Source organism: Vidua chalybeata, chromosome 4, assembly GCF_026979565.1.
Source record: "Vidua chalybeata isolate OUT-0048 chromosome 4, bVidCha1 merged haplotype, whole genome shotgun sequence".
Classification (NCBI taxonomy): Eukaryota; Metazoa; Chordata; class Aves; order Passeriformes; family Viduidae; genus Vidua; species Vidua chalybeata.
The window spans coordinates 72267237-72279444 of NC_071533.1; the positions used below are offsets into that span (position 1 = coordinate 72267237).

At 53.3% G+C, this 12208-nt stretch overlaps 1 protein-coding gene and 1 long non-coding RNA gene across 2 annotated transcripts in view; one reads left to right on the forward strand and one right to left on the reverse strand.

Moving 5' to 3' along the window:
* The window catches only part of SFXN5 (sideroflexin 5), a 107759-nt gene that overhangs the window by 11174 nt on the left and 84377 nt on the right, over window positions 1-12208 (reverse strand). Inside the window, 1 exon segment of the mRNA XM_053939917.1 lies at window positions 8525-8642. Coding sequence (XP_053795892.1) covers window positions 8525-8642 — 118 coding nt within the window.
* LOC128786593 (uncharacterized) lies at window positions 2617-9655 on the forward strand. The gene is made up of 3 exons (XR_008430353.1): window positions 2617-5473; window positions 9286-9458; window positions 9576-9655. It is a non-coding gene; the product is annotated as an uncharacterized LOC128786593 (long non-coding RNA).

Below are 12208 nucleotides of genomic sequence, written 5' to 3' on the forward strand. Positions count from 1 at the left end.
GCTGGGTCACAAATCAAAGGCTCCGGGACAGGGAGGGGAGGGAGAACAAAGGCACAGCCCCCACAGCCATCAGGGCTCTGCTCACTCCTGACCTTCCCTGGCCCTCAGGTGTCACCGAGTCCAATAATCACCCAAACAGGCGGAGCAGGTGGAAATTTAACCACCCTGAAGTGGCCCAAGGGCTCCTGAGCAGTGGTGGAGGAGCCCCTGGAGGCCACAGCCTTCCCCTTCTCCTTCCCCTTCCCCTTGGAAATGCCCCATCCCTGGAAGTGTCCAGAACCAGGCTGGACGGGGCTTGGAGCAGCCTGGAGTAGTGGAAGGTGTCCCTGCCCATGGCAGGGGGTGGAACAAGATGAGTTTTAAGGTCGCTTCCAACCCAAACCATTCCATGATTCCAGGATTTTAGAGAAGCATTTGCTCCCAGAGGTGACTGAGATCTCCCAGCTCCAGAGCACTGGGGAGCGAGTAGGGAAATGCTTTGATTTTGCGATTTTGAGAAAGAAGTGGGGGTGAAAAGCCCCATGGAAATGGGGGATGTCATGGCCCAGAAATTTGCCACACTGGTTCCTTCTCTCCTGGTCAAGAGGAGTTTCAGTTGTGCCAGGACACGAACCCAAAGGGCACCGCAGGGAAGAGCTCCCAGATGAGTTTGGGAAATGGGGGTGGCCCTGGGACAAGGCAAGTGCTGCTTCTGTGGCATCACCACCATGGATTTGCAGCTGGAATTCCACCAGGTGGAGCAGGCAGAAGGGAATTACCGGGACACAACATCTGCTCCATCCCAGAAGGAGAACCTAAGAGAGCATCTTCACATGGTGGGAATGAGGAGTTACCATACAAAAAGGAGCATCTGGGGGTTTTCCTGGCTGGGATGTCCCAGCTGTGCAGGGCCTGGAATGTTTGGGTTGTGTGGTCTCTGCAGGAGCACCAGGCTCTGACCCAAAGCCCTCCCTGAAGCAGGAAGGAGCTGGAGGCTGCTGGATCAGCAGCTCAGGACAAAGCACCACTGGAAGGGCAGGACAGGACTGCGCCTGGCATCCTTTCCCATGTTCTTAGGGAATACCTTCACCCAGGAACTGCCCCGGGGAGGTTTGGAGCACCTGAACCTGCCTCTGTCCTTGCCTCGAATGCACCTGAGCTCCCCAAAAAGCTCTGCTGTCACATTGACCTGGAGTTTATCCCATGGAGGGCGACCTGACCTTGCAAGCTCTAAAGCAAATCCACGTCTGTTTCTGTGGGTGGGGATGATGCCAGAGAGAGAAACTCCAGGTGGGAGCAGGAGCTGGGGCAGATCCCTGCAGCCAAGAGCCCGCCACGTCCAGGTGTGGTTCCACCAGAACCGTGGGGTGACAGCTGTGCCCTTCACCTGTGACTCTGGCAGCAAAGCCTGAGGAGATCTTTGCCCTCCAGCGCTCACCTGAGGCCTGTCCTGGAGCAGGGACACCTGACTCCCCTCAGAGGAGGATCCTGGTCCTCTGCTGTCAAAACACAGCTGAGATAAATCTTATCAGCTGTGAGAGATCCCAGGATAAACCATCACAGCACAACTTCTGAGCGCTGATGTATGGACAGACGACTCTTCAATTAATTAAAGTTGAAAAGTGGTGTGTTTATTACGGCGCTGGGCACAAGTGGAATAATTTTTAAAGGCATGTGCACCCTTCGAGAGTCTAAACTCTTTCTTTGTCTCCTAAATTGCTGCATATGCATTAAGTTTTGTAATAGGTCTATGCATATTTATTTCTTATTAGTCTTTGTGCAGAGAGCTCTCTGGTTGTCTGTCTGTCCCCTGCAGCTTTAGTTTTGGTTTCGTTCTTGTTTCAAAGTTTAAGGAGCCTTTCTTCTTCTAGCTTGGAAGTTCACATTCCTTTCACCTTGTTTGAGGCAGTTTTGTGAGCTACAGGCTTTTGTGAGCACAGGTTTTTTACAAACACAGCACATTAAGAGACTCTACAGACTAAACAATTCAAAGCAGCACACTCCACCTGAATCTGAAATGGGTTTTTAACTTTGTTCCTAACCCCATATCTCAACACCTGCAGCGGGCCAGGCAGGGCTGTGGCTGTGGGAATCCACAGGAACCAGGAACACCAGGATGGCACAGCCTGTGTCCACCCACCGGGGCAAGCTCTCCCCATCCAAAGGGAGGCTTCGTCTGTTGGGAGCTTCCCTGGCAGCAGGACCCTGCAGGATCAGCTGGGAAACCCAAACTGCTCCAGGCAGGATGGGGACAATCCACCAGCCATGGCCAGTGCCCCAAGCCGTGCTGGGATCCTGCTGGGGTTGGAAGTACAGGTGGAGTTTAGGACTTCCTTAGGCCAGTATTTCCTGGGAGCTTCCACTGGAGTTCTGTGCAACCTCTGGGACCTGCTGTCCCCAAATGTCACCTCCTCCCCTGCCACTTCACCCTGCCAGGGGCAGCACAATGCTCTGGAAGGGTCACTCGTTCTCCAGCTTCCGACAGGAACGAGTCCATCCTCACTAGGGAACTCCAGAAACCTCATTAGGCACCACCACCCTTCATCTGAAGGCTGGAAAGGGGCTCAACGCGTTCCCAAATGGCTCAGATTTCCCCTCAGGTCCTACTTGAACTATGCCAGTGTTCAGCCACTCACCGTCATGTAAATGCTGGGGGTTCTGCTCAAATCAATCATTTCATGGGCATTAAAGAAGCCCCCTGGGACCACCTCTTCATTTGAGGTTCACGTGGAGAACAAAGATACTCTTGCCTTTGTCAACAAGGGGAAGGCAAGAAGACGAACCAGAAGATAAAGCAGGAGATGAACCAGAAGATAGGGCAGGAGATAAACCAGAAGATAAAGCAGGAGATAAACCAGAAGATAAAGCAGGAGATGAACCAGAAGATAGGGCAGGAGATAAACCAGAAGATAAAGCAGGAGAAGAACCAGAAGATAGGGCAGGAGATAAACCAGAAGATAAGGCAGGAGAAGAACCAGAAGATAAGGCAGGAGATGAACCAGAAGATAAGGTAGGAGAAGAACCAGAAGATAAGGCAGGAGATGAACCAGAAGATAAAGCAGGAGATAAACCAGAAGATAGGGCAGGAGATAAACCAGAAGATAAGGCAGGAGATGAACCAGAAGATAAGGCAGGAGATGAACCAGAAGATAAGCTGGGTCAGCACTCAGGAGAGGAACCTCAGATGAACCTCTTGGTGCTCCCGAAGGCACCGGCGGAGCAGGAGGAAGCGATCTCTGAGGCACAGCTTGAATCCTCTGCAGTCTTTGGGAGACACTTCCCACTGAGCTCCCAGCCTCCTGCCAGCCCTTCAGGACCTCGTGCCACTTCTTTGCTGAGAGGAGCTCCTTCCAAGCCCAGCCTCCATCCCAAGGGTTCCCAGACTCCCAGGAAACTGTTCCCCAGCCCCAGAAGCAAAGCAGAACTTCTCACTTCTCAAACATTTTTCCCCATGGCAGCTGGCAAATCCCTTCCCTGGCTTCTCATCCAACTTGGACAAAATTACTGCAGAGAATCCCTCCTGCTCCCCTCCCCCCCTTCCGTGCAAAGCAATCCCAAGGGAGGGATGGTTCCATGGGGACCCCCTGCTGGATTGCATCTGATTTCCCTCCTAAGTATGGAATGGGGAAGCGTCTCGAGGGCTATGGCTGTGACCTCCATACAGCTCTTTTGTCAAGTGCCATTTCATTAAAAAATCAGCCTTTTAACTGTGGACACATTTCAACCTCACCAAATCTGCTAATTATTGACAGTTGGTGAAGAGGAGATTTCACTTGTTCCTCCTGTTAAACTGCATCTAATTAGTAATTACTGGTTCACTGTCATCTTTACTGCAATAATCCCACTGCACATTGGCTCATTAACCTTTTGCTTTTCTAAAGCAGCCTGCCAACAAGATGAAGGCTAAAACAGATTGGAAAACAATAGCTCAGCCTTGGATTTTAGGCTGTTTATTCCCCTTGTCCTGGAGATCCAAAAGGAAGATTGTTTTTAAGGAAAGGCTGAAATCAGCCTCATTCTGGAAGATGCCTCGCTTCGCATTGAGCATCACCCTAAAAATACCCTTTAAGCTTCCCCCAGGTGAGGGCGGGAGTGCTCAGGTGGCTGAAGGCTTCTCGGCCATTCTGCAGCTCCATTTCTCCATTTCTCACCTGGCCCTACCCACCTTTATCCCCACGGTCCCACTGGTGACCCGAGCTCCTGGTGGATCTGCTGGAGGAACGCTCTGGAGGAGCGGGGCCCACGGGGCCGAGAAGCAGCGGAGCGACCCCGTGGTTCTTTCTTCTGCTGCTACACTGAATTTCATTTGCACAAGTCCCATTTTCGGTTTGGAGCTGTCACAGCTGTTTCCATTGGCAGTGCATAGCTGAGTAGGAGTTGTCAGTGGGGATGCTGCGGGATTGGGAGAGGGAAGAGATTCCCCGGGGGGCATGGGAGGCAGTTGGAGGTTGTGGGCTAAATGCATTAACTGCATGTTTCTCCTAAACTTAACAGCAGTGAATTACTCAATGCATACTGATGGGTTTAGGTACCACAGTTAACACTATCCTGGGATGACAAGAATGTTTCTCAGCAGCTCCAGCGTGAGTATTCCCAAGGATCCATGGTTTCGTGGCTGATACGAGGGGTTTCTTTTTATAACCTTCTCTTTAAAGCCATAATAGCCAGAAACAAGCTGGGATTCTGGAGCACCGCTGCAGAAATCCAAGTGGGATTTCATCCCTACAAAACCCAGGGCTTGGCTAGGCTGGATATGGACCCAAAGAAGGCTCAGGGTGCGTTAACCATCCCAGCACGTGGAGGTTGCTCACCTCCAGAATTCCCTTCCCCTGGCTGTTTGCAGCCAGAGCTGAGCTCTGATTTCACTGGAGTTGTTGTAACACGGGAGTAACTCTGGAGCAGCTACAGCTGATGGGACAAGGTGGCTGCATTAATTCATTAAACCTACTGCAAGGCTTCAGTTCTGCTGGAAAACCAATTGTGAGTTTGAGCCTCATTAGCAGAGAGGATCAAAGGGGGCCACTCAAACCCCTGGCCCAAAACAGCCACTCCATGACACATCAGCCTCTGTGTTTGCTCCCTGGCTCACAAAAGGTTGTGAGGGTGTGACTAAGGGCAGAACTTGGCTCACTCACAATTCCTGCAGGGGTTGCTGCTCACACCACAGCCATGCTTTTGGAACAGAACACGTCTCTTACTCCTTGTTGCTTGGTACAACAGCGTGGTCCTGTCCTGCTGTGCCCCTGACCGAGGCCATGGCAAAAGCAAAGACATTCCCACAGAGATCAGTGCTTAACCACCTCTAAATTCCTCATCTGACAGGACAGAATCATGGAATCGTTCAGGTTGGAAAAGACTCCAAGGTCATCGAGCCCAACCGCTGAAGTTCTGGGTCTGGTGATGAGTGCCCAAAAATTCACAGGTTTTGAGGAACACTTCCTGCAAAGTCACTTGGATTTCCCATCCAGAAATGGATCCAGAGGGATTGGTCCAGGTAAACCACTCACTTTGCTCCCTTGAGCATCCCCACAGAAACCTCCAAAGCGATTTTGGAGAACGGGGGGAATGTCCTGTGTAAACACTCACACGTTTACAGAAAATGCAGACATAATGGGAAAATAGGCTGGGAGAGCTGGGAATGCTCCCCTGGAGAAGGGAAAATTCCAAGGAATCCTCAGAGTCCCTGAAGGGGCTCCAGGAGAGCTGGAGAGGGACTGGGGACAAGGGACAGAGGGACAGGAGCCAGGGAATGGCTCCCACTGGGAAAGGGGAGATTGGGCTGGGATCTTGGCAAGGAATTCCTGGCTGGGAGGGTGGGGAGTGGCTGGGCTGGAATTCCCAGATTTGCTGTGGCTGCCCCTGGATCCCTGGCAGTGCCCAAGGCCAGGCTGGACACTGGGGCTGGAGCAGCCTGGGGCAGTGGGAGGTGTGGCTCTGGTTGGGATTTAGGCTCCCTCCTGATCCCCACCAGTCTGGGCTTCTGTGAGTGATCAGCCCTGGCTGTGTGGAGCCCTGACCCCGCAGTGTGAGCAGATGTGGATCCAGCTGTGCAGGGCTCTCACCCCGTGGAGCAGAGCTGGATCCCACGGGCAGAGCTCAGGGGAGGGCTCCTTTTCCCTGGCAGGGCGCGTGGGCAGCGCACGTCATCCCGTCCGATCCCTAATCAGAGCTGATTCATGTTTACGCTGCTGAGAACATCTCAGCTGCCTTCAGAAGGTCACTCCCGACAACGCCGTCGCTTCCAGGACTGCCTGGAGCCTGCAATCCCAGTATCCCCGGAGGAAAACCACTCCTGAATTTTCCCTGTGGGTTAGAATTCATTCAGCTGCTAAAATCAACGAGATTTTCCCTGCTGGAATATCAGATACTGCACAGGAATTATCTGTCACCCAGAAAGCCACAATTCCAGTGGGAGGAATTGTCCCTGGTCGTGGCAGGAAACGAGAGGTCTTTAATGTCCTTCCTATCCAAACCCTTTTAGAATTCCAGAATCTTGGAGGAACAGTGGCAATGTCTCCTTTGGGATAGCTGAGGTTGGTGGTACCTGCTGTGGTCTTGCTCCCCTGATTATCCTGAAAGATTTTTCCTGGAAACAGGGAGGAAACTGGAAATCTCCAGGAAAAGTGCACCAGGGAAGGCCTAAACTGGATATTAGGAATTCTTTCCAGGAATCCTTCCTGGAAAGGGCAGTCAGGCACTGGAAGGTGCTGCCCTGGGCAGGGGTGCAGTCCCCATCCCTGCAGGGATCTCAGAGCCCTGTGCATGTGACACCTGGGGACAGGGTCAGTGGTGGCCCTGGCAGTGCTGGGGGAGAGCAGCTGGACTCGCTGATCTCAGAGGGCTTTTGCAGCCTTAGAAACTCTCCAATTCCCTGGAAAAGGAGCAGAAGGGATGCAGTGTGCCCCAGCCTCCTTCCCACGGGCCGGCTGGGCGCGCTCCAGGCTCTACCTTGAGCAGGTGCGAGACCTGGCAGCGCTCCCCAGCCTTTCCCAAGGCGAGCCTGGGAGCAGAACTGGGGATCAGGCACAGAGCTGATGGCCTGGAGCTGAGGCTGAGCTCCTGCCAAAAGCACTGCCAGGCTCTGGGGATGCACAGAGCCCAGGAGAGGCAGGGAAATCACATTGCTCCTGCAACTGGGGCTTGTGCGGCTTCTGACTGCAATGCTGTGTCTGCTCCTGATGGAAGGGCTCCAAAAATTATGTTGACTAATTAGAAAAAGTTTAAGGAAGAGCCATATGAATCATTAAAGCTCCAGCAAACACGTCTTTTAGCAAGAGGCTCCAAGACTGAGATAAATTCAGGTTCTTAGAGAGAAGGGACAGTTTTCTCTCAGCCTGGAGACAGCAAGAAGGACAACAGAGAATTCCCAACGTGTTTGTCAGTCAGCACACAAGTGTACAGCAAGATTCCCTGGCTGGAAGTCATGGATAAACCCATCCAGACTGACAAAATATGAATTCACGTGCAGGCAGTGATACAAACCCCTGATCCAGCTGACAGGAAAAGAACCTTGTGAGACAGTCCTTGCTTGACAGAGGTTTTCTGCCTTAGGAATAGAGGCCTTCTCTGGAAATGCACAGCTTTACAACCAGGAAAAGCTCCACTCACCAAAATGAAAGGCTTAAAATAAATCCACCCGAGCAATTTGTTCAATTAAATTGGTCTGAGGGACTGCATTGGTCATTCCCTGTTTCCTTGGTTGGATTTCCTTTGTTCACCCCCAGGCTGGGTCCTCCCAGGAGATGAAAAAGCAAAAGCCTCCAGAGAGGCTCTGGGGAAGAACTTCCCCGTCAAATGGAGGTCCAGGCTCTTGGCCTCATGCACAGAGCTTGGATTCAATATTTTAACTCCAAGGAAACCCCAGTGTGAGGGAGAGGGGCCTTTCCCTGCCTGGTGAAGCTGCGCTGTTCAGGAGAGGAATATTCACAGAATTCACAGAATGGGCTGGAAGAGACCTTCAGGACCATCGAGTCCAGCCCAGCCCCAGCACCTCAACCAAACCCTGGCACCCAGTGCCACACCCAGGCTTTGTTAAACACCCCAGGGATGGGGACTGCACCACCTCCCCGGGCAGCCACTCCAGAACTTTCTCACCCTTTCTGGAAATCACTTTTCCCTCATTTCCAGCCTGTATTTCCCTTGGTGCAGCTCCAGGCTGTGACCTCTGGTTCTGTCAGTTCCTGGAGAAAGAGCCCAAGCCCAGCTGGCCACAGGCACCTCTCAGGAGCTGTGGAGAGTGCTGAGGTCACCCTGAGTCTCCTTTTCTCCAGGCTGAGCCCCCCCAGCTCCCTCAGCCGTTCCTCACAGGGTTTGTGTTCCCAGCCCCTCTCCAGCCTCGCTGCCCCCTCTGGATGAGCTCCAACATCTCCAAGTCCTTCCCAAGCGGAGGGGTCAGAACTGGGCACGGCACTCGAGGTGTGCCCTCACCAGTGCCCAGTGCAGGGGAAGAAAAAGAAACCAACTCCATCCAGGAGTGGAGGAGGACCCCAGGAAGGCAAAGAGGCCGTGGTTTGTCACCCCTGCGAGCCCCCGGACACGCACTGACCTCGGACATCTGCGGGAAGAGGCTGATGGCCAGGGGCAGGGCCAGGCCAAAGGCAGCGAGGCACACGAGGCTTTGGACCGGGAGAACCAGCCGGGGCCGGGACCTCAGCAGCGAAGTTCTGCAAGGGAAAGGCTCCGTTAGAGCATGCCAGGGCCAGGGCAGAGCGAGAGCCCTCAGGAGGCTCCTGAAAATGCAGTTTATTGAATCCAGGACGTTACAGCAGCCGTGGGTCGTGGGTGACAGAGCCACAGCTACAGCTGCCAGCTCCAGCTGCAGACAGGCCTGGAGCCCCTTTAGTTTTGGTTACAACACGTTCTATACTTTTCTTTGCTGAGCATCTTCATACATAACAACCCACCAACACCTTTACTATTACCTGTAGCCTCTCACAACTACCATCATTACCCTATTGTGGTCAATACTATCCAACCACATGAGTTAGTGTGTTGCAGTTCAAGCTTAAAGTTGTTTTTCAGTTTTCTTGCAGTGGAAAATTCTTAGACCTTTTTTCTACTTCCACATCTGCAGGTCTGTTTGCCTGTGGTATCTTTCTGCTTTTCCTAAGGCCTGTTTCTGCTTGGAAAAAAAACATCTTTTTGTTTGTGACCAACACATCCTTTGTTCTAGTCATAAAACCTCCTTCCAAGTCGACTTAACCTTTGCTTTCTTGGTTGTCCAGTAAAGGTCCTGGCTCAGCAATTGTCAATTTACACATCTTTTGTTCTTTTATATAAAAACTTCCACCTCTATCCCGCTCTCAGGTTCTGCATTCAGAGAGCTTTCTGCCAAGCAGAAACTTCCTGGTCAAACTTCCATCCTCCCCAGCTGGGGAGTGCAGGACATCCCTGGATGGACACTGCTGCCCACCTGGCCCCCCTCTCCTCACCGGTGTCAGAGAACCACGGAATGGCTTGGCTTGGAAAGAACCTCAGAGGTGACCCAACTCCTCCTCCTGCCGTGGCAGGGACACCTGCCCCCGTGCCAGGCTCCTCCAAGCCCTGTCCAGCCTGGCCTTGGGCACTGCCAGGGCTGGACACCTCTTCCTCAGCAGGTCACCACCAACTTCCCCCTGCCCCAGCCCCAGTTCCACCCACCCCACCCGGGGTGAGGCAGACGAGGTGAGCCCGCCCCAGGCTGGAGCTGATGCCCAGTGAGCAGAAGGAGATCAGGTCCTGGAGAGGCACTGGGAGCTCTGGGAGCTTTGGGAAAGGCACTGGAGAAGGCACAAACAGCTCCACTGATGGGGCAATAAAGCCACAGCATTGACAATCCCTTAATTTGTTAAAATCCAACATCTGCAGAGGGTGACATGGATGTTTGAACATTTCCTGTTCCTGGGGGATGTTTATGAGTTCAAGATTTGTTAACAGCAAACTCCTGAAGATACCTGCAAGGTCAGGTCCTGGTAATGACCCAAAGGTGACCCTTCTGATGGAATTAACACCGGAAAACTGGGACAGCATTTGGCTGGTAGAAGCTGGTAGATTAAATATATTCCAGGATATGGGGCCTCAGGCAGTTTACCAACGTTAAAGGGGAAAATATAATTTGTGAAGGATTTATTCCAGAGCCATTTACAAAAAGGATCCCTGTCATTCAATTGGGAAAAAAAAAAAAAGGGAATATAAATCAACACCAGGACAGGGAGTTTTACTGGAATGTTCTGTGTGTATGAGCAATGTGGGGAGGGAGTGGATTTGCTGCTGGGCTATTTCGGACACAGAGAGCAGTTGGAGCTGGGCCAGGGCAGGTTTAGGTTTGGATTTTAGGGAAAGGCTCTTCCCCAGAGGGTGCTGGCACTGCCCAGGCTCCCCAGGGAATGGGCACGGCCCCGAGGCTGCCAGAGCTCCAGGAGCCTTTGGACAGCGCTGCCAGGGATGGCCAGGGTGGGATTTTGGGGTGTGTGGGGCTGGGCTGGGTGATCCCTGTGGGTCCAGCTCAGGATATTCCATGATTCCACGATCCCCTTCCCCCTGGGGCGGTCACAGGAGCTCTCCTTGGCCAGGGAAGGCACAAGAGATGGCCCCAAGCCCTGATCATCCATCCCTGTGGTGCCATCACTGGGATGAAACCACTCCCAATCCACAGTGCACCGTTCCCAGGTGCCAGCCAGCCCTTCCCATCCCAGGGCTGCCCCTGCCCTGCCATGGCACGGGGTTGCAGCCAGGTTGGACCCCAGGACACCTCAGCCCCTTGCTCCAGTGCTGGCTCCAGGCACACCTGGGGGATCTGATGAGAGGGAATTGATGCCCTGCTCCTGTCTGGGCACACTCAGCCTCCTCACCCTTGCTGAGAGCTGCCTTCATCTCCAGGAGCTTGGGGAGACGTGAGGAGAGCAAACACCAGAGTTTAACTCCTCCAGGATCTCAGCTCCTCACTAATAAGCTCTCGAGACAGAGTTGATCCTATCAATTTGTGCTGTGAAAATCAAGCTTCTGTTCTCCAATATTGAGCTGCTCCGTGCTGCACAGAGCACGACTGCATCTCACAGACTCTCAGAGAAGCCTGCAAGGCTTCGTCCCAGCAGGAGAGCAGGTCACCTGTCCGAGAAGGACAGCAGGTCACCTGTCTGAGCAGGAGAGCAGGTCACCTGTCTGAGCAGGAGAGCAGGTCACCTGTCCCAGCAGGAAAGGTCACCTGTCCCAGCAGGAGAGGTGACCTGTCCCAAGAGGAAAGGTGACCTGTCCCAGCAGGACAGCAGGTGACCTGTCTGAGCAGGGAAAGTGACCTGTCCAAGAAGGAAAAATTACCTGTCCAAGGAAATGTGGCCTGTCCCAGCAGGAAAGGGGACCCATCCAAGCAGGAAGGGTGACCTGTCCCAGCAGGAGAGGTGACCTGTCCCAAGAGGAAAGGTGACCCATCCCAGCAGGACAGCAGGTGACCCATCCCAGCAGGACAGCAGGTGACCCATCCCAGCAGGACAGCAGGTGACCTGTCCCAGCAGGAGAGGTGACCTGTCCCAAGAGGAAAGGTGACCCATCCCAGCAGGACAGCAGGTGACCCATCCCAGCAGGACAGCAGGTGACCTGTCCCAGCAGGAGAGGTGACCTGTCCCAAGAGGAAAGGTGACCTGTCCAAGCAGGAAAGGTGACCCATCCCAGCAGGACAGCAGGTCACTGTCCCAGCAGGAGAGCCCTGCCCTGCCCCACACCCTGTGACACCTGCCCCGTGCCAGGACCGTGGATAAGCTGTGATCATCCCTGGATGCACCTAGAGCTGGTTTTTGTCCTGCTGAAGCTGCTGTGATCCCTGAGAGCCCTCGCTGGGACAACCCCAGCAGCAGCAGCCTCGCAGCCTCCCTGGGGCTCAGTTTAGAGCCAAGGCATCGCTGCTGACACCACCCCTGACATCTTAATTTGGAACTGCACCCTCTGTAATTACTGCCCTGTGGGGAACCTTATAATCACCCAAGTAAGACCTCAACCAATTTAAAACGATCCCGGGTCCAGCCCCCAGGTGTGACTTCCAGGGGTGCTTCCAGCCCAGGCCAGTTCAAATTACAAGGGCCGACCTCCTAATTAGGAAGAGTTATGGCTCGATTTAAAAAGGAGAGCAGACTAATTAACACATGTAGTGTAATGTCTTAATTGGGATTCAGCTTGGAGAATTTGTGCGGTTCAGAATAAATGACTCATAATGAGCCAAGAGGTCCAGTTTCCTCCTGTCCCTGGGATCCCTGCTCCC